Source organism: Hibiscus syriacus, unplaced genomic scaffold (assembly GCF_006381635.1).
Source record: "Hibiscus syriacus cultivar Baekdansim isolate YM2019G1 unplaced genomic scaffold, ASM638163v2 tig00111280_pilon, whole genome shotgun sequence".
In the NCBI taxonomy this organism is placed as follows: Eukaryota; Viridiplantae; Streptophyta; class Magnoliopsida; order Malvales; family Malvaceae; genus Hibiscus; species Hibiscus syriacus.
In genome coordinates, this window is record NW_024063046.1 from 421762 (window position 1) to 445126 (window position 23365).

Genomic DNA, 23365 nt, shown 5'->3' on the forward strand with positions numbered 1-23365 from the left:
CGATCATTTTATAACTTTTAATAGTCAGGGGACTCAACAAAACAATACCCTATAGTCAAAGGATCATGTTGTAACTTTTAATAGTCAAGGGACTCAATAGAATACTCTATAGTTGGGGGACCATTTGTGTACTTTACCCTTATTATTATTATTATTATTATTATTATGGTAAATTATGAATTACTTTGAAGCTACAACTATAAAATTCTTTGGTTTTATTCTATAGAAAATTCACAAAACAATTCTTTACAAGTAATTCTATAGTTTGAACATTCAGCTGCCAAACTAATAATGTCTATAAATACATCCCTCAAAGATGCAAAAAATCATACCATAAACATATTTACATTGCAATTATTCTTATCCAATCAAACATATGGAGTTTTCTTCCTTAGCTCTTACTTGCCTCATGGCCTTTACCTTGATACTTCCCTCCCATGCCCAAGACTCACCACAAGACTACCTCAACCTCAACGCTCACAACGAGGCTCGAGCCGCCGTCAGTGTCGGTCCTATGTCTTGGGATGAGACCGTTCTGCCTTTGCACGGGACTATGCTAATTAACGCATCGCCGATTGCAACCTTGCGCACTCCGGTGGCGGTGGACAATACGGTAAGAACCTAGCTGGGAGTAGTGTCGACCTCTCTGGCACCGATGTTGTACGATTGTGGGTTGATGAGAGGGCCGACTACGATTACAACTCCAACATTGTGCATCGGGAAAGGTCTGCGGGCATTACACTCAAGTTGTTTGGCGCGACTCGGTTCGCCTCGGTTGTCAAAAACCTTACTAAAATAAATGCTTCATTTGTATGAAATCCTTCCAAGTCAACTTTCATTTGTGTTGTAGTAGAAAAGAAACTATATATGTACTCATCAAAGTACTGCATGACATATAATAAGGAAGGAACGGATATTTTATTATCTTGAATTACTATTATAATTTGCTATTTATCTTTGTTTCATTGTGTTTTTTTTTGGTCCCTTTGTTGATCGGTTTGGCTTGTCGTTGTTCCAAAAGTAATATTTGAGTAAGTTTTTGTTTTTCTCATCGAAATTTCAAAAATAATAAATTGATCTATAATGTTATCGATTTGTAACAAAAATGATCATTAATATTATCGATTTGTAACAAAATGGTCATTAATATTATCGATTTGTAACAAAATGGTCACTCCACTGTATTCTTGTTTAATTGATGATGTGGCAATATTAACAAAAAGGTAAATATTTAGTTTTACTCATAAACTACTATTAAAACATCAAATAGGTAATTGAACAATAACTTTATATCTAATTTATCTTAAAATCTTTTTAATTTTTTTAAAAAATAAAAAATTATAATTAACCCCAATTTGGGCAGTTGTGGTGCGCTATTTAGAATAATATCATGGTATCTTCACCATCACTTATGTCACGGTTGCTGGGTGAGTGACAGAAAACTCGAAATACCTTTGCTATAAAGTAACCAGTGATGACTAGTGATGCATCTAGCTTAGTGTTTATCATGGTTGGTGGCAGTGTGTTGAGTGAATGCTGCAATCTTTCACCACGAGAGCAAAGGGGGAATTGATTTCATTATCTGAGAGCAAGATGAGATTTTTTTCTTGTTATGAGAGTTGCTGTCGCAATTGTAGCTAGTTTATTCTCCTCGAGGGTATCTGAAAATCTTCGATAAATTGAGGTTATTTAAAGGAATAAAAATATATTTACTATTTATTTTCTTATAAACTCATCACTTTTTAATATTTTTAATTTTTAATTTTTTTAGTGTTTTAATTTTTTAAATTTAATTAAATATAATTATAATTTAAGTTTTTTTTTTAAATTAGAAAGTTTTTGGGATAAGTTAAATATAAAATCATTGTTCAATGACCTATTTGATGTTTTAGCAGTAGTTTAGGAGTAAAAATAAATATTTACCATTTTGTTAATGTTGCCACATCATCAATTAAACAAGAATGACGGTGGAGTGACCATTTTGTTATAAAACAGTAATGTTAGTGATCAATTTATTACTTTTGAAACTTCAATGAGAAAAATAGAAAATTACTAAACATTAGTGACCATTTGTTTAGTTTACTCAGAAAAGTAATCAAAGGGATTGCCACCGAAGAGTTTTGATCCTACCTATGCATGTTTTTGGGACGTGTGCCCAAACAAGTAGGCAACACATTCAACCTTTAATGGAGATCTGCACATTATGGATTTATGCGGAAATTGATGTCTGAAAGTTCGTTATAATTTTTGTGTATATAAAAAAATTTATTAAAAGATTTATTTATTAAAATTAATGTGTGACATACGCCTCGATCTAGATTAATTAGGACAAAATTTTGAGAATTGGAAGAGAACAAAATTTTCTTTAAAATCTCAATTGCATGTTTCATTTCTTCAAAAGAATTTATTTAACAGTACTTTAAAAATTATAAATAAATACTACTTTATAATTATATCAAACGCATGTGCCCTTAAAATAAATTATAAGTCGAAGACTATGTCATCGAGGTTTTACTTCAAACGAGTGATGCCGAGTTGCAAGATGATATGTCACCATGGGACTGCAAGCTGACGGAGAATAACAATGTCAATGTGACTATCAAGAAGCCGCTCCGTGTTCGGGGAAGACGTCACTGACTGTGGTTGCGGTGACGGGAGCAGCAACGGCTGCTAGAGGTTCAAAGAAGATGAAGCTGTGGGTGTTGCCGATGTACGGGACGAAGAAGATACCGGTGGCAATAATGCGAATGATAACGTTGGGACGCTGCATTTTGATTTATCAGAAGTGTATTTTTTCATTCATACTTATAGGGTAAATTTATTTCTAAAAGTATTTCAATATCATTCCCTCACATGATAAAGCATTCTCATCATAACCCTAATCACATGGTCCATCAGTAACTCTATCATTAAAGATCTCAATGGTATCACCTTCGACAACTTGATGCCACTTAAACGACCGATCATCCTCCATCACATTCTGTTTATGAATGAAAAAATACCCTTCTTCTGATAAATCAAAATGCAGCTTTTTCTGCAACTTTTGCAGCTCTTTCCTCAGCTCCCCAACGTTATCATTCGCATTCATCGCCACAGGTATCTTCTTCGTCCCATACATCGGCAACACCCACAGCTTCATCTTCTTCGAACCTCTAGTAGCCATTGCCGCTCCCGTCAAGGCAGCCGCAGTTGGTGACACCTTCCTCGAACGCGGTGGCAACGGCGGCTTCTTGATAGTCACATTGACATTGACATTGACATTGTTCTTCTCGGCCAGCATGCAGTCCCCTGGTGACATATCACCTTGCAACTCGGCACCACTCGATTGAAGTAAAACGTTGTCGCTCTTGTCGATTTCGAGATGGATCGAGGTTTCCGATGACTTCTTGATGTTCATATCGACATTTTCATTCTCTGTCAGCAAGCAGTCCCTGGTGACATATCATCATGTAACTCGGCACCACTCAATTGAAGTAAAACCTGACGTCGAAGCCTTCGATTTCAAGAGGGACCAAGGTTTCCAATGACTTCTTGATGTTCACATCGACATTGTTATTCTCTGTCAGCAGGCACTCCCCTGGTGACATATCACCATGCAACTCAACACCAATTGATTTAACTAAAACCTCGATGTCGTATCTTCGATTTCAAGAGGGACCGAGGTTTCCGACTACTTCTTGATGTTCACATCGACATTGTCATTCTCCGTCAGCATGCAGTCCCCTGGTGACATATCACCATGCAACTCGGCACCACTCGATTGAAGCACAACCTTGATGTCTTAGTCATCAATTTCAAGAGGGACTGAGGTTTCCGAGTTCGACGACTTCTTGATGTTCACATCCACATTGTTATTCTCCGTCACCGTGTAGTTCCCTGGTGACATAATACCTCGCAACTCGGCATCAGTTGAAATAAGTAAAGCCATGTCGTGGTCGTCGATTTCAAAAGGGAACGAGGATTCCGACAACGGGGTATCTGCGTTGAGTTGCACTTCCTTCAACGGCGATGAACTTCGTCGTTGTTGTTTATTTTTAATATCCGAAGCAGGAGCCACTCGTAGTTGAATGCGTGAGTATTGTAGGATTTCACAGTACTCGACGTCACGTTCGTTTTGAAGGACTTGGCCATTGAAGATTAGGGTTTGATTATCTACAGGTGTTCCCTCGTATTTCTGCACTTTCCCTTTGATTTCAAGAACTGTATCGAAGAAATCAACTTCAATGGAAAATGCTTTGCCACTTTGGGTTTCGAAGATGACATCCATTTGAAAAGATAGTGAAGGCTTCAATGGAGGCTCTGTCTTCTTTTTGGATGGAGTTTCTCAAACCAGACACCAAATTTCATCTGATTTAAATTCATTATATTATATAATATTCATATTTATATGTTATCTTTTTTTGTTTGTAACAGGCCCGATACAACAATTACAAAGCAGCCCAAACGAAAAGGGGCCCAGTAGTAGACCCGTCTGGTGACCAACTTGGAACCTGGACTCGCATCCGCTGGAGCAGCCCACGTGGAACCCTACCCGAATCGCTCCAAGCCAAACCCTAGTGTGTCGTTTCCTCAGTCGAAGCTTCCATCTCGTGAACCTTCCACAATGCCGCACGTCTCGCCCCAACAACCCACAATCATCGCTGTTTTACTCGGCCACAAATAACAAACAAGGCGTCAAGAAGCATTCTAGTGTAAATAAAACACTGAAAAATGAAATAATTGAGTCCGAATCAGACTCTAAAAATAGCAAATTATTTTACTATAAAATGATGTACTCAACACCCCATTGTACACAGAAATGATATGAAATACGAGCAAAAAGTTTCGAGCTGAAAAAAAAAAAAAAAGAAAAAACATACGATTGTGAGAAGGAAAGTCTGCGAAAGGAGAATCAAAGTATTAAAACGGCGAACAAACCTTTAAACTCCGAGCAAGCTAGCATCCGATAAAGGATCTCTATGTTTAAAGAAAGTAAAAAACGTAATCTTTTTGTTAGATCTACTGGATTCTGCTTTGATTACTTGAAAAACCAACTTTAGATTTGTAGTTCAGGCTTTAAAACGTTTAAAAGGACGAACTTTGTAAATTTCCAGTCACCGACGACGGTGGTCATCAATCGTTTGTGAAAACTGATTTTCCAGCTATGTCTGAAAATACCAAAGCATTTGAAAGGGGGGAGATAGCTGAAATCTTAGAAATTAGACAGAAGTGAAATTAGGTTTTAAAAATAACTTATAATAAACCCATTTAGATGTTACCCGATTCATTTAGAGTCTTTTAACCCGCGTGTTGTTTTCTTTTTCTGGGAAACAATGTGTCAGATCCTTTCGTTTTTAGAATGAATTCAATTTGGATCTCGTAATTAGCCTTAATTAATGTCATGTTGCCGTGTAATATAGCGCTAATGTTATTTAATCTGGATTTGTTGATCGCGATTGAATTCCATGTATATGACTTCTTAGCAAGATGAATTTGTGTCATCAAATTATTAATTGTCTTCAATTGAATCAAACTTGGTGTGAAAAGTGCATTGAGCATCCCGATTTCCTTGCTTGGAATGTGCCTGACTTAATAATTTTTTATCTTGTGGTTAGTGAACTGTGAATCAACGTGTCTAGATTTAGATTGATTAACGTGTTTGAATTCCATCTCCATAGTTTTGGTTGTCAATGCATTAATTTTGTTTAATTGTAATTCTTTTATTAATAAATTTTTAATCTTGTTAACCGATTAATTTTGACACCTAGACACTCTTATTCTTATTTATAATTAAACTTAAGAAAAAATTTGGAAATTTGATAATTATATCTCCTTTGGCCTCAGTTAAAAATTTGAATAATAATGTTGATACATGTTTAAATTAGGCGTGTTTGAGCTAAGTATTGATTAATGATTAGATAACTAATTAGTAAATAATTTGGATCATATGTTACCTTTTAATTTAAATTGCAATTTTCTTAACTAAAGACAAGTGAAAATTACGTAGTACCTAAATGACAGTTCAAGGGTGCTAACCCTTCCTTGACTGTAACCGACTCCCGAATCCAACACATCTTTGGTAAGACGCAAACCCGATAAGAAATAAGGTATCCGATCAACCCATTTTTTTTAAAATAAATGATCGGTGGCGACTCCTAATCCATTTGTTCAAGTCGAAGCTCAATTTTGGGCCCAACCGAAAGACAGTCGCGATAGCTTGGCGACTTCCCTGGGGACGGTAAGTGAGTCAGGCTAAGGTAATTTCCAGTTGTCTTTTTAACGAAAAGGGTAAGTTTAATTTTAAGGTAACATTTCGATCCTTATTGCTTACTTTTGATTATGTTTTCAAGTAAATAGTTGTACTAACCGTTTTCTAATGATTTCAGTCTTCCAAACTCGTTTTTCATCTCAGGCTCTATACCCGAGCTCTGAACCCTATTTAAATGGGGTGAAAGCGACGTCTTCGTGTGAATTTATTCACCGTGCGGGCCTAGCAAGTAGCCTTCGAGATTCATATACCTTATGTCTTCGTGTGAATTTATTCACCGTGCGGGCATAAGGGAATGTGTCATCTCGAGTTTAACTTAGTCCACACAAGCCTGTGATGGGTTTAGGATTAAGGGTCTGGCAAGCCCAAGGGGGCATCGGCAAGGAGAACTCGGGTACCGTTTTTTTAGAACCTAAACCGGGAGACTATGGAGAATTAGAGCCCACCCTAAAACCTCATTTCAAACCTTAGGATGACTGATTTATTTCTGCTTTACTTTCCATTCAAAGCATACGAACTAGACAAATATGAGGTTAAGATTTGTTTGAAATTAGCATGCGGGATAGAGATCATGTCCGGGTAGGAATAATAAGCATGTGGGGTAGATATCATGTGGGTTAGGATTTTTCATTTTTATTATTGTTTTGATTTACCTCACTAACTCTTTTTATTTTTCTCTTTTATTTTGTTTTCATAATTCGCATCATTTAAAAGATGTGTTGATCCACCAAAAACATGTTTGTTAAACATGAATAATATGCATTAATGGACAAAGGGGTTGTAATACAAGAGATGAAAATACAGAGGACAGTCTACAAGCGACTATGTGTCACATTCAATTCAGAAGACGTAACGCCCACAGTTGAAGAGTATATCACTCTGCTGCGTTATAAAGGACTTAGAATGAATCGAGTCTACATCAAGCACAATGAAAGTCTATCTTGGAAGAATTGACTGGCAGAGGTTGCAGGGGCAAGATGAAGGTCACTGATCTTGGGAGTCCCTTCAAAGACAACAATAACAAAACGATAGCTGAAATTGGAGACCATTGTTGACGAATTCAAGAAACAGACAAATGGACTTCACATAGTTCCTATCATTTAAGGGATTCAATGACGTATTCGTTGGGAATAGGCTCAACAAAAGATAAATGCCCAAGATACAGTCATTCGAGACTTCTTGGGCTAGTACAAAAAGTAACTCAACATTTGCACGGTTCATCCAGAGAAGCCGGAGCGGTTCGACAGGTTATTCAACCAGTGACAGACGAAGGCAGAAGACTGGTCAACATGTCAGAAGCTGTCATGATATTTTTGTCTCTTAAAAGATTGTTGAAACATTTTGATATTTCGATATAACATTAAGTTAAATGAATTTTAAGATTTTACAAAAGATTTTCTAAGTATATTCGATATAATTATTCAAATATCAAAATATTACTCCAAATATTTCAAATGTCATTTTTAATCCTTACTCAAGTGTAAAATTAAGTTTTAATGTTAAAATAATTTCAAAACAATTTTACAAAGTATTTCGAACCGTTTCAAAGCAAAAAATTCCAGATTGTCCAGAGGGAATCGATTCCCTATGAGGGGGTACCGATTCTCTATGAGGGGGTACCGATTCCCCCCACGCTCCAAGCTGTTTTATTAATTGATTCTCCTCTCTAAATAGCTCCAAAACATCTCCAACATCTATATACGACTTCAAACACATTCCAAGCTATAAATACAAGCTAAGAACACTTGAAGAATTATGAGAACAACTATCCAAGCAATCAAACACAAGAGAAGAGTTTTTCATTCTTATTTCATCTTTCTTTGTAAATATTTTTTTTGTGAGCTTAATTCTTGTAAACATCTACCTTAGAGAGGTTTTCTTGTTTACATTTCTTATCCTTTTGTAAAGGGAAATGTTTTAGTTAATCCCGTGTAAAAGCTAGGGAAAGGTTCTAGTTTAGATTGGAAAAACTAGGGAGTTTGTAAGGTTACTCTTTATCCTCAAAAGAAAGAACAAATTAGTGAATTTATTAGAAAATCCTTGGTGAGGAGCTAAGGTAGTGGACGTAGACTTTAGTTGAGAAAGTCGAACAACTATAAATCGCTGTGCAATTCTCTATCTTTCAATCTCCTTACTCCCTAAACACAAAACCGTTCCGGCCCCTCTATGCAAACCGTTCCTGTTGTCGATTCGAGCTTCCGAAAATCCTAACAATTGGTATCAGAGCCTAACTCATTAAGAAGGTTTAACCACCTTGAGACGATCCTCAAAGAAGCTCTACTATTTCTGACGCAAACCGACAAAGAATGACTTTTTATCAGAGCCTAACTCATTAAGAAGGTTTAACCACCTTGAGACGATCCTCAAAGAAGCTCTACTAATTTCTGACGCAACCGACAAAGAAATGACTTTTTCCTCCGGTGCTTATTATCTTGAAGAATATCCTATTATGGATTCACAACCGGTCAACAAGCCACCATTCTTCAATGGAGAAAATTATGCACATTGGAAGAATAAGATGATGTACTTTATTCAATCCTACAATCTAGGAGCTTGGAACTCAATCATGGATGGTTACTCCTCTCCACCCGGCAAGTACAACGATTGGAGTAGAGAAGAGCAGAGAAATTTTCAGCTTAATTCTAAGGCTATACATATTCTATTATGTGCTTTAGGCCCAAATATGGAAGATATCATCTTGTTCCAGTGCCAAATAGATTTGGGATAAGCTCCAAGTTACTCATGAAGGAACCAACGAAGTGATGGAATCAAAGAAAAGTCTTCTCAACCATAGCTACGAGAACTTCAAGATGAAACTCGATGAAGACATCAAAGCTATGACGAATAGATTTTCCGTGATTTTCAACGGTCTCAAGGGATATGAAGAAGTAATCCCAAATGAGAAGCTTGTGAGGAGGATGATCTACTCTCTTCCAAATGAGTGGAAATCGAAGAAGACAACCATTATTGAAGCAAGAAACCTAAAGTCTCTCACTCTCGACGAGCAAATTGGTTCACTTCTAACTCATTAGATGATGGTGAAAGAAGATGAAGAAAGGAAAGAGAAGAAAAAAAGAATGAGGAGGTAGGCATTGCCTTCAAATCCACCAATGAAAGCTATCAAGATTCAAGTGATGAGGTGGATGAAGATGATGATGAACAAGAAGAAGATCAATCTCTTGAAGGAACTCAAGAGATTCATGATTTCCAAGAAGTGAACATGAATCAACCAAGAAGAGAGTCCCCGGTTTGCTTCAATTGTCAAAAAAGGGGCATGTCAAGTATGAATGCCTCTTCTAAAGAAAAAAGGAGAAGAAGACATTTGTTTCCAATGATGAAGATGAAGTAGTTAACCTATGCCTCATGACCACTCAAGAAGGATTCGAGACCATGAATTCCAAATATACAAAATTAATTTCAAAACTCAAAATTAAAGATAATTTGATTTTGAAAGCAAAAGTTGATTTTGAAAACCAAAATGAAATTTTGAAAAATAATTTAGAGCTTTCAAAAATCAAAATAAATGATTTAGAAAAAGAAAATTTTGAGTTAGGAGTTAAGCTTGAAAGCTTAATAAAAGAAAAAGAATTAATTTCTAAAAACAACCTATTATGTTTAAATATGGCAAAATGCTCACATTGCCATTATCATGGTCATATGGAACATACTTGTCCTTTGAAGAAAGGAAAACGTTTTAAAATTAGACAAGTGTGGATTTCTAAAGGAACAAGAGGCATTGAAACTAACGTTCAAGGATCCAAAACAATTTGGATACCAAAATCTACTTAAATGTCTCTTTTAGGTGTGTGGGAGCAATGGTGATGAAAGTGATGATATTCAAGATGCTCTAGCCACACATGAAAAAAAGTAATGGGTAACCTTTAAGCTTAATGCTTTTAATTTTGGTTATTTGGTTGCTCATTTGATTTTAAGCATGCATGATTTTTTATTTTAAATGATTATTCATTGTTTTTAATCTCATGTATGTTAAAAAAAATTGGTTGTGATGAACATTTTAAATTTTAATGATTTTTTTATAATTTTTAGTTCATCATAATAAAATTTTGGTCAAAATTGGTTTTAATGCAAATGATATATCTCTAACAATTGATATCAAAATTTTCAAATACTTTGATTTTACAAATTTTAATTTTTGACCTAAATTTGAATGTTTATGCATGTGGTTTAAATGAAAATGATATCTCTCTAACAATTGCTATAAATATTTTTTTGCATAACATTTTTTTTGAAAACTTTATGCATATGATCTTAAATTCAACAATTGGATTATAGAACTAATGACTAACTTTTCTCTTAATCTCTGATCTTAACAGCTTAAGCTATAGTTATAATCAATTGGCTATGCTTTTCAAAACCTTGTTTAAAACATTTTAAAATCTTTTTGATTTAACAAAAAGGGGGGAGAAGTAATAAGAGGGAGGAATGATAGAGTAAGGGGGAGTAATTTTTCAAAGAGTAATTTTTCAAACTTGGTTTCAAAATTTTAAAATTACTAAAATGTTTTGTTATATCAAAAAGGGGGAGATTGTTGAAAACATTTTGATATTTCGATATAACAAATTAAGTTAAATGAATTTTAAGATTTTACAAAAGATTTTCTAAGTATATTCGATATAATTATTCGAATATTAAAATATTACTCCAAATCTTTCAAATGTCATTTTTAATCCTTACTCAAGTGTAAAATTAAGTTTTAATGTTAAAATAATTTCAAAACAATTTTACAAAGTATTTCGAACCGTTTTAAAGCCAAAAATTCCAGATTGTCCAGAGGGAATCGATTCCCTATGAGGGGGTACCGATTCCCCCCACGCTCCAAGCTATTTTATTAATTGATTATCCTCTCTAAACGGCTCCAAAACATCTCCAACAGCTATATACGACTTCAAACACATTCCAAGCTATAAATACAAGCTAAGAACACTTGAAGAATGATGAGAACAACCATCCAAGCAATCAAACACAAGAAGAGTTTTTCATTCTTATTTTATTTTTCTCTTGTAAATATTTTGTTCTTGTGAGCTTAATTCTTGTAAACATCTACCTTAGAGAGGTTTTCTTGTTTACATTTCTTATCCTTTTGTAAAGGGGAAATGTTCTAGCTAATCCCGTGTAAAAGCTAGGGAAAGTTTCTAATTTAGCCCAGAAAAACTAGGGAGTTTATAAGGTTACTCTTTATCCTAAAAAAAACAAATTAATGAATTTGTTGGAAAATCCTTGGTGAGGAGCTAAGGTAGTGTACGTAGACTTTAGTTGAGAAAGTCGAACAACTATAAATCGCTGTACAATTCTCTATCTTTCAATCTCTTTACTCCCTAAACACAAAACCGTTCCGACCCCTCTTTGCAAACCGTTCCGGTTGTCGATTCGAGCTTCCGAAAATCCTAGCAATTGGTATCAGAGCCTTACTCGTTAAGAAGGTTTAACCACCTTGAGACTATCCTCGAATAAGCTCTACCAATTCCCGATCCACCGACAAAGAAATGACTTTTTCCTCCGGTGCTTATTATTGAAGAATACCCTATTATGGATTCACAACCGGTCAACAAGCCACCCTTCTTCAATGGAGCAAATTATGCACATTGGAAGAATAATGGTGTACTTTATTCAATCCTACAATCTAGGAGCTTGGAGCTCAATTATAGATGGTTACTCCTCTCCACCCGGCAAGTACAATGATTGGAGTAGAGAAGAGCAGAGAAATTTTCAGCTTAATTCTAAGGCTATACATATTCTATTATGTGCTTTAGGCCCAAATGAATATGGAAGAATATCATCTTGTTCCAGTGCCAAATAGATTTGGGATAAGCTCCAAGTTACTCATGAAGGAACCAACGAAGTGAGGGAATCAAAGAAAAGTCTTCTCAACCATAGCTATGAGAACTTCAAGATGAAACTCGATGAAGACATCAAAGCTATGACGGATAGATTTTTCGTGATTTTCAACGGTCTCAAGGGATATGAAGAAGTAATCCCAAATGAGAAGCTTGTGAGGAAGATGATCTACTCTCTTCCAAAGGAGTGGCAATCTAAAACATTATCGAAGCAAGAAACCTAAAGTCTCTCACTCTCGATGAGCTAATTGGCTCCCTTTTCACTCATTAGATGATGGTGAAAGAAGATGAAGAAAGGGAAGAGAAGAAAAAAAGAAGAATAAGAAGAATGAGGAGGTAGGCATTGCCTTCAAATCCACCAATGAAAGCTATCAAGATTCAAGTGATGAGGTGGATGAAGATAATGATGAACAAGAAGAAGAGATGGTCAATCTCTTGAGGGAACTCAAGAGATTCATGATTTCCAAGGAAGTGAAACATGAATCAACCAAGAAGAAGAGTCCCTCGGTTTGCTCAATTGTCAAAAAAGGGGCATGTCAAGTATGAATGTCCTCTTTAAAGAAAAGGGGAAGAAGGCATTTGTTGCATCTTGGAGCGATGAAGATGATTCCAATGATGAAGATGAAGTAGTCAACTTATGCCTCATGACCACTCAAGAAGAATTCGAGACCATGAATTCCAAATATACAAAATTAATTTCAAAACTCAAAATTAAAGATAATTTGATTTTGAAAGCAAAAGTTGATTTTGAAAATCAAAATGAAATTTTGAAAAATAATTTAGAGCTTTCAAAAATCAAAATAAATGATTTAGAAAAAGAAAATTTTGAGTTAGGAGTTAATCTTGAAAGCTTAATAAAAGAAAAAGAATTAATTTCTAAAAACAACCTATTATGTTTAAATATGGCAAAATGCTCACATTGCCATTATCATGGTCATATGGAACATACTTGTCCTTTGAAGAAAGGAAAACGTTTTAAAATTAGACAAGTGTGGATTTCTAAAGGAACAAGAGGCATTGAAACTAACGTTCAAGGATCCAAACAATTTGGATACCAAAATCTACTTAAATGTCTCTTGTAGGTGTGTGGAGAAATGGTGATGAAAGTGATAATATTCAAGATATTCTAGCCACACATGAAAAAAAGGAATGGGTAACCTCTAAGCTTAATGCTTTTAATTTTGGTTATTTGGTTGCTCGTTGATTTTAAGCATGCATGAGTTTGATTTTAAATGATTATGCATTGTTTTTAATCTCATTATGTTAAAAAAATTGGTTGTGATGAACATTTTAAATTTTAATGATTTTTATAATTTTAGTTCATCATAATAAAATTTTGGTCAAAATTGGTTTTAATGCAAATGATATATCTCTAACAATTGATATCAAAATTTTCAAATAATTTGATTTTACAAATTTTAATTTTTGACCTAAATTTGAATGTTTATGCATGTGGTTTAAATGAAAATGATATCTCTCTAACAATTAATATCAAAAAGTGTTTTGCATAACATTTTTTTTAAACTTTATGCATTTGATCTTAAATTCAACAATTGGATTATGAAACTAATGGCTAACTTTTCTCTTAATCTCTGATCTTAACAGCTTAAGCTATAGTTATAATCAATTGGCTATGCTTTTCAAAACCTTGTTTAAAACATTTTAAAATCTTTTTGATTTATCAAAAAGGGGGGAGAAGTAATAAGAGGGAGGAGTGTTAGAGTGAGGAGGGGTAATTTTTCAAAGTGTAATTTTTAAACTTGATTTCAAAATCTTAAAATTACTAAAATGTTTTGTTATATCAAAAAGGGGAGATTATTGAAAACATTTTGATATTTCGATATAACAAATTAAGTTAAATGAATTTTAAGATTTTACAAAAGATTTTCTAAGTATATTCGATATAATTATTCGAATATCAAAATATTACTCCAAATCTTTTAAATGTCATTTTTAATCCTTACTCAAGTGTAAAATTAAGTTTTAATGTTAAAATAATTTCAAAACAATTTTACAAAGTATTTCGAACCGTTTCAAAGCCAAAAATTCCAGATTGTCCAGAGGGAATCGATTCCCTATGAGGGGGTACCGATTCCCCCCACGCTCCAAGCTATTTTATTAATTGATTCTCATCCCCAAATGGCTCCAAAAGATCCCCAACAACTATATACGACTTCAAACACATTCCAAGCTATAAATACAAGCTAAGGACACTTGAAGAATGATGAGAACAACCATCCAAGCAATCAAACACAAGAGAAGAGTTTTCATTCTTATTTCATCTTTCTCTTATAAATATTTTGTTCTTGTGAGATTAATTCTTGTAAACACATACCTTAGAGTGGTTTTCTTGTTTCATTTCTTATCCTTTTGTAAAGGGGAAATGTTCTAGCTAATCCAGTGTAAAAGCTAGGGAAATGTTATAGTTTAGCCCGGAAAAACTAAGGAGTTTGTAAGGTTACTCTTTATCCTCAAAAGAAAGAACAAATTAGTGAATTTGTTGGAAAATCCTTGATGAGGAGCTAAGGTAGTGGACATAGACTTTGGTTGAGAAAGTCGAACCACTATAAATCGATGTGCAATTCTCTATCTTTCAATCTCCTTACTCTCTAAACATAAAACCGTTCTGACCCCTCTTTACAAACCGTTCTAGTTGTCGATTCGAGCTTCCGAAAATCCTAACATAAAACAATTTTGTCCCCAAAAAAGATTATTCATAATAACAAACACATTTTTGGGATCAATGCCTCGGATGTTTCATGTATCATGCATTTAGAAATATTTTGCATTCTGTTATTTTCTTTGCATTCGCATTAACTAACGAAATAATGCTTCAAAATAAAGGAATAAATCTGGATACACCACCTCAAGCGTTGGACACACCCCATCCGCATAACTTCCCGCTTAAAAAATAGGCGAATGAAGGCTAGAATCATATAATTCGAAGAGAATATGGCAAAACTGCAGAAAGAACTGGAGGATAAGATGACTCAGAACAGTCAAAATACCCTGGAGTCCATCAAGAAGAACCAGGTCCTTGGTCGATCAAATTATGGCCAAGTTATCGGGTCTCCAACAAGCCAGTATACTAGGGAAGTTCATCTGAAAGAGTCACTATACCACCAATCCCACAAGTGGTTGTCTCACCTGGGATCACCCGTATTACAAGTGGACTCATTTGCTATCAAGTGGAAAGCCATATCTGGTGCAAATACAAGCTTCCGCAACCAACACTGATAATCATCCAAGACTATCATATCCCGATTTGACGAGGGGGATAAGGCAAAGAAGATAAAGAAAATATCAAGATGTTAGAAGATAGATGAAGATGGTCCAAGGGGACCATGATTATTTGGAGTAGACGTATGGAACTGAGCCTGGTTCCAGATTTGGTGCTTCCACCAAAGTTAAGGTCCCTGAGTTCGAGAAGTTCGATGGAATAGCTTTCCCTCAACCCACATTACTTTTATGTCGGAAGATGACGGGATATGGGAAAATAACCAACTCCTGATTCACTGCTTTCAAGAGCTTGTCCGGTTCAGCTATCCGGTAGTACAACCAGCTCAGCCGAACTCATATCAAGACATAAAAAGACTTAGCCAAGTCTTCCTTAGAATAGTACAAGCATATCAATGATATGAGACCTGACCGGGTTATGCTACAAAGCTTGGAGAAAAACACAATTAAAGTTTTCGACAATACGCACAAGGAGGGATTTGGCTGTGCAAGTTCATCCACCTTTGGATGAAAAGGAAACCAGAAGCTATTTGTACAGACCCTGAAGACACCTTACTTTGGGCACTTGGTGGCAATTACATTGGGAACTTTCTCAGATCTGGTTATGGCTGGTGAGATGATCGAGCTAGCTATAAAACAGGAAAAATTGAGGGAAGTGACTCCAGTGAGAAGCCTCCCATGAGGAACAAAGAGCGAGATATCAACAATGTCAATACCTACTACGCTAACAGAGGTGTTACGATCTCAGCCACTGCAGCTGTACCATCCGGTACTTCTAAACAAACTCAGAAAGAACCAGGGAATGAAAGGGAATATTACATGACTAATCTAGGGATTAGACCTCATAATGTCTTCCATAAAAAGACTCGCATCAGTCCAATCCCAATGACATATGAGGATTGCTCCCAACGCTAGTTGAGAATAATCTTGTGACTCCAGTTCAATCCAAACCTAGAGAGGCCCCATATCCTGAAGGCCATGATATTAACGCCATATGCAACTATCATATTGGGAGCACAGGGCACACCACTGAGAATTGTGGGGCATTGAAACGTAAGGTCCAATATCTGATCGATTTAGGGCATTGACTTTCAATGTGTAATGGGGCATTCTGATCGAATTGATTGGGGCATCCATCAGGAGTTTTGTTGTGTTCTCATCTTGTTTGAAATTATTTTTGTTTTGTTCTTCTTATTTTTAAAGTCACTTGATGTTCAAACATTTTAAATAAAATTTTTCCTTCTAAGGAAATGAGCAAATTTTGATATTGAATTCCTTGAATATCACCTTAATTAAAAGATGTTTAATAATTGAGGTTGTAAATCTTTAACAAATGACAAGATTCAACCCTGCAAAACAAAGACCCCTTGGTCTAATTTAAAAGATACATCAGACTACATGCTCTTCTCTTACAGGACCGAGTTAGTTTCTCTTCTCATGAAGAGTCAATCAAAGGTTTAGTATCCATGTATGTGTAGGAGCACATAATGGGGCAACTAGCACATGAGATTGCAAACTAATTGGTTTATACTTCTATTAATGACGTTCAATGATGATCAGATCTTCTCAGATGGAATGGTAAGTAGGTGAACCTAGTTTAGGTCAGTTGCTTGGGAATTGAACTCTAACGATGAATTTTCTAACTTTCAAAACACCTAGACTATAATAGGTTCTTCTTAACAAACTTAAGAAATTGGCCCGTATACCCACATTATAATATTATATATATACAATAAAGCTTGAGTTGTCCCTCTAGAGCAATTGGTTAACGCCCCGACTTTATGGATAATATTCAGCTAGCTTGATAAGGTGATTATACTATACAATAAAGTTTGAGTTGTCCCTCTAAGGCAATTGGTTAAACGCCCCGGCTTTATGGATAAGATTCAGCTAACCTGATAAAGATATTATATGTTGAGATGTCCCTCCGGAGCATTGGTTAAACGTACAGGCTTTATGGATTCAGCTAGCCAGACAATGGCGAATTAATTTATTTAAATAAGGAGTTTCGGTAAAAAGACTAAGGGAGTTAAGGAACACCTGTTATAGTTAAATTCACACGAACACTCAAGAATTTCATTTTTAGACCGATATTTCTGCACTACCTTTGTTAGAAGAGCTTAAACTTGACAATGGAAGATTTCAAAAACTGAAATATAAGTGTTCTGAAAGGCCAAGCCATTGATTATGCTAGTTGTGTCATTTTGTTCACCTCCGATCAAAATGCCAAATCAAGAAAGAAGGGTATGTCATGATCTTCACGATGACCGAATCGATGAACCAACCTTAATAACCCCCTCTAAACCAACTTTTTGATCTTGACATTTGTCAAAGGTTTGCAACTATCAAAGATTAAAGAGCATTTGATTCTTTTGATATCCAATGAACTCATGTTTATGATTTGCTTCAATTGTGAAACCTAGAAGGAGTATATTTTTCAAAATTTTGAAAAGTCAAAGGAGAAAAGCATTTTTAAACAAGATAAGTTCTCTGAAAGTATGTCTTAGAATTAAAAAAATATCCCTCCGAAGCTCAAGATTGAAGCTGGGGCAAAGGAAGCCATTTTTAGGGCAAAATTGATAAGGAAAGGAAAATAAATTGTCTTAGGTTGAGGTTTACAAGATACACCCCGTTGGAAATGAAGACAAACTGAGAGAATGAAGACTGCTCACGCAATTCCCTTCACAGATCAACATTCTGAACATCATATTAAGCATGTTGAAGAATCCAAGATCAAGAATCAGAAATTCAGATTCAGAATCAAGAGTCATCAGACTGACAACCAAAGATTGAGATTTCTCTCCAAACCCTAACATATTTCATATACATTTTAGACATACATAAGAGCATTGCATCCATAGCATCACATATTGTGCATAATTTTACAGATTCATGTTAGAGTCAATTTCAACTTCCCAGCGAAGATATTGAACTAGACAGAGATGCAATTTACATGTGTGGATTTAACTTCACAACGAAGGACATCCAATTAAAAGCTCAATTTCACAACAAATGACCATCCATGATTTCAACTTCACGAAGAAGGATATCGTGCCCGATGAATGATTTAGTGTCACAATAACATGTCATCCACAGATTTGACTTCCTTAAGTCAACGATTAGAGCTTCTAAAAGGATTTCTTCAACATGCATGAACAAGCAGATTATCGATCACCTTTGAGATTGTTTCTCTCGAAACAAGGGGTCGTCTCGCTTAAGACTAATTTACTCAAAATAAAGTTTTGTCTCTCTTGAGACAGTTTCTCTTAAAACAAATTTTGTCTCTCTGAAACGATTTCTCTTAAAATAAATTTTGTTTCTCTCGAGACAGTTTCCCTTGAAACAAAATCTTTGAATCTGTTTTCCTTTAACAAATTTCGTCTCTCTTGAGACAGTTTCTTTTAGAAATAAATTTTGTCTCTCTTGAGACATTTTCTCGTAAAACAAATTTTGTCTCTCTTGAGATAGTTTCTCTTGAAACAAAATCTCTGAATCTGTTTTCCTTGAAACAAATGTCGTCTCTCTTGAGACAGTTTCTTATTTTTAACTTCACAACGAAGGACATCCAATTAAAAGCTCAATTTCACAACAAATGAGCCATCCACGATTTCAACTTCACAAATAATGATATCATGCCCGATGAAGTGATTTAGTGTCACAACAAACATGTCATCCAGATTTGACTTCCTTAAGTCAATGATTAGAGCTTCTGAAAGGATTCTTCAACATGCATGAACAAGCAATTATCGATCACCTTTGAGATTGTTTCTCTCGAAACAAGGGGTCGTCTCGCTTAAGACTAATTTACCAAAATAAAGTGTTGTCTCTCTTGAGATAGTTCTCTTAAAATAAATTTGTCTCTCTCGAGACGACTTCTCTTAAAACAAATTGTTTTCTCTCGAGACAGTTTCCCTTGAAACAAAATCTTTGAATCTATTTTCCTTTAAACAAATTTTGTTTCTCTTGAGACAGTTTCTTTTAGACTAAATTTTGTCTCTCTTGAGACATTTTCTCGTAAACAAATTTTCTCTCTTGAGACCGTTTCTCTTGAAACAATCTCTGAATCTGTTTCCTTGAACAAATGTCGCCTCTCTTGAGACATTTTCTATTTTTGTCTCTCTTGAGACATTTCTCGTAAAACAAATTTTGTCTCTCTGAGACAGTTTCTCTTGAAACAAAATCTCTGAATCTGTTTTCCTTGAAACAAATTCGTCTCTCTTGAGATAGTTTCTTTTAGAACTAAATTTTGTCTCTCTTGAGACAGTTTCCCTTGAAACAAAATATTTGAATCTGTTTTCCATTAAACAATTTCATCTCTCTCGAGACAGTTTCTCTTGAAACACAAAAACCTTTGAAATGTTTCTCTTGAAACACAAAACCTTCAAGTCATTACGCTCAGCTCAAGGCACATCGGTTGCAGTATAACTTAAGTCGAGAAAAGCTATCTGTCACGAAGACCTTTCGAGTTCGATCTATTCACTTGAGTGCCTATCAACCACTTGGTGAAGTCAAGAATTATTTTCCAGTCGAATTTTCAAACCAGGTCTTTAAACCGAGAAGAAGACTGCAGTTGACTACAATTTGGCAACGAGAAGCCACATTTCGATACTGAATTACGGCCTCAGTCTCATATCATCTCAAGGTGGACTCTACTTCGCGATGAATGAGTCCTCCCAAACATAATTCGACATGGAGTTATTCTTAATTGAAATTAATTTTTTACTCCACTGAACGAAAATTTGTGTCTTTTTATCTTTGTCCTATTTTTTCGTTCCACGAAAAAAGACAAAGAGGGCAGCTGAAGACACCAAATTTCATTTGATTTAAATTCATTATATTATATAATATATAAAATTATTATAAATATTTCATATTTATATGTCATTTTTTTTGTTTGTAACAGGCTCGCTACAACAATTAGAAAGCAACCCAACTGAAAATACCAAAGCATTTGAAAGGGGGGAGATAGCTGAAATCTTAGAAATTAGACAAAAGTGAAATTGGGTTTTAAAATAACTTATAATAAACCCATTTAGATGTTACCCGATTCATTTAGGGTGCGTTTGGTTCACGGAATGTAAGATTACCAGAGGGAATAAAAGATTACCAGGGAATAGGATTAATGGGAATGTATTTTGTGTTTGGTTGGTTTAGCAGGAATGTAAGATTACTGTGTTTGGTTAAAGGAATAAAAGATTGTTGGAATGCATATTTGACCAAATTGTCCTTATTATATTTTATAATATTACAAATTGTAAAATTTATATTTTCTTTAAAAAAATAAATTCATAATATTTATATACTTTTTTTTTACAAAATAAAAAATATAAAAAAGGTTTAATGAAAGGGTAAAAAAAATTTAACCCCTGAACTTCATATAAACTTTTAATTATAGACTTTTTTTTGTAAATCTAAAATAATTTAAGGATAAATTTGTAATTTAACCTTCGTAGAATTTTTATTATTCAATGACAGAAGAATGATATTTTTGAAAAAAAATAAAAATTTAAGGGCATTTTAGTCCAAAACGCTGGTAATGTTACAATACCTAAGGGAAGGGAGGTAATGACATTCCCGGTAATATACCCCAAAAAATCTACTATTGGTAATAAAATATTACCGGGAATGATATTCCCGGCCAACCAAACACCCCCTTAGAGTCTTTTAACCCGCGTGTTGTTTTCTTTTTCTGGGAAACAATGTGCCAGATCCTTCCGTTTTTAGAATGAATTCAATTTGGTCTCGTAATTAGACTTAATTAATGTCATGTTGCCGTGTAATATAGCGCTTAATGCTATTTAATCCCTGGATTTGCTGATCACCATTGAATTCCATGTATCTGACTTCTTAGCAAGATGAATTTGTGTCATCAAATTATTAATTTTCTTCAATTGAATCAAACTTGGTGTGAAAAGTGCATTGAGCATCCCGATTTCCTTGCTTGGAATGTGGCATGACTTAATAATTTTTTATCTCGTGGTTAGTGAACTGTGAATCAATGTGCTAGATTTAGGTTGATTAACGTGTTGAATTCCATCTCCATAGTTTGGTTGTCAATGCATTAATTTTGTTTATTGTAATTCTTTTATTAATATTTTTAATCTTGTTAACCGATTAATTTGACACCTAGACACTCTTATTCTTATAATTAACTTAAGAAAAATTTGGAAATTTGATAATTATAACTCCTTTGGCCTCAGTTAAAATTTGATAATGTTGATACATATTTAAATTAGGCATGTTTGAGCTAAGTATGATTAATGATTAGATAACTAATTAGTAAATAATTTGGATCATATGTACATTTTAATTTAAATTACAATTTTCTTAACTAAAGACAAATGGAAATTACGTAGTACCGAAAGGGCAGTTCAAGGGTGCTAACCCTTCTTTGCCTGTAATTGACTCCCGAATCCGACACATCTTTGGTAAGACGCAGATCCGGTAAGAAATAAGGTATCTGATCAACCCATTTTTTTTAAAATAAATGATCGGTGGCGACTCCTAATCCATTTGTTCAAGTCGAAGCTCAATTTCGGGCCCAACCGAAAGACGATCGCTATACCAACAAGATCCAAAGTAATTACAGAAAAGAAATGCAAGAAGAGAAATAAGGAAGAAGTAGAATTCTCAAAACAGACGTCAAAATTCCCCTTACCAATAATCTTTTCCCTTAAATATTATAAATTTGATATAACTTATTGAACCCAAAATCCTTTAGCTTTATCAGGCCGAGCTTTTATTATAGAGATAGCTAAAATTATGTTTCAGCAATGGATCGATATTACTTTTCTTAATAAATGTTGTATCTCTTTCTAATCTTTTTCTCGAGTCATATCTTTGTAGTCATTTTTCTGGAATTCTTCGAAACTTTTAAAATTTTAATTCTCCGACCAGTTACGATCATATGACATGATCACTGGAGACTCGTGATTTATTAGATCTAAATCTTTTATCTAGCACTCAAATTTATTTGTCATTTCAATCTATAAATAATCATCATCACCCTAAGCTTGCCACCAACACTAAGAATATGTATATATATCACCATATATGGTTGGAAGAAAGGAGACTCTCTTGGACTCTCCCTCTATCACCTTCTTTAGCTCATCTCCAAGGCTGGCCCCAATACCTGTGCCACCTGGGCCTTAGCCCAGGACAACATGTATTGAGGGGGCGTAAAGAACATAAAATCCCAACTGCAGTCATTGAATTTCATTCATCAAATAAAATGTGCAAACTGTTTTACTTCTAAACAGTAACAAAAAAGGCTATAAAACGGACCTTGTCTATTTCGTTTCAATTTAGTTTAAAGTCCAAAATACTAAACCTACTACTTTCGAACTCTAGCCCTCTGGCCTCTTAGCTCTTGCTATTGCAACTTGGGAACTTGTACTGCTTGATATCAATATCATATGCTCGGCCTTTGCAGGTGTAATCTTCCATCAATCTATCTCTGGTACTGGTATGTTGACTTTCCTATGTGGTTTTTTTAGTGAAAAAGACTTCACTTGATGTGTTTACTGTTCTTGAATTTTTTGTTCAAAATTTGAGTGTTTGATCTATTTTGATTTATATTCTGATTAGGAATTATGTTTTTTCGAATTTAATGAATCAAATTTATGGATTTAGCATTTGATCAGGATTAGTTTTAATTGAAATATTGATGTTTCTGTACGCACACCAACTGTTTGACAAAATGTTTCTGTGAATTAGTTTTTTTATCTAAGTGTGTATTTCATTAACACATTGAGCATCCACAATCATAAATCCATTTAAAGTGGAACATATATATATATATATATATATATATATATATATATATATATATATATTTATTTAATTGTATATATGGTAAAATGTATTTTTGAAAGAGAAAGTATCTTGAAATCTTAAGAGATAAACTCATATCATATTGGCTTAATTGTAAACTTATTTTATTAGTTAAAGGTAATAAATTTAGTCGATTGACGACGATGGTGTCTTGAGGGTCAATCTCGACTCTTTTCATTTCTTTATATTTCTT

General features: G+C 34.5%; 1 protein-coding gene and 1 pseudogene across 1 annotated transcript; one reads left to right on the forward strand and one right to left on the reverse strand.

The window, feature by feature from the left end:
• The first annotated feature begins 342 nt into the window (after positions 1-342).
• Positions 343-794, forward strand: LOC120157961 (annotated as a pseudogene).
• Positions 795-2599: 1805 nt separating this feature from the next.
• Positions 2600-4267, reverse strand: LOC120157962 (ubiquitin domain-containing protein 7SL RNA1-like). The gene is made up of 4 exons (XM_039168916.1): positions 3892-4267; positions 3675-3780; positions 2903-3203; positions 2600-2764 (listed from the first exon to the last, which is right to left on the reverse strand). The coding sequence occupies exons 1-4, from the start codon at positions 4265-4267 to the stop codon at positions 2600-2602; spliced, it is 948 nt and encodes a 315-aa protein (XP_039024847.1).
• Positions 4268-23365: the final 19098 nt, after the last annotated feature.

Bases quoted from the DNA above. Each gene is read 5' to 3' on its own strand.
- LOC120157962 (XM_039168916.1), bottom strand. From the start codon at position 4,267: ATGGATGTCATCTTCGAAACCCAAAGTGGCAAAGCATTTTCCATTGAA. The intron at 3,781-3,891 runs GTATTATGTCAC...TTGATGACTAAG, and splicing joins AACTGATGCCGAGTTGCGAG to ACATCAAGGTTGTGCTTCAA. The intron at 3,204-3,674 runs GTAGTCGGAAAC...ACCGCGTTCGAG, and splicing joins GTCGATGTGAACATCAAGAA to GAAGGTGTCACCAACTGCGG.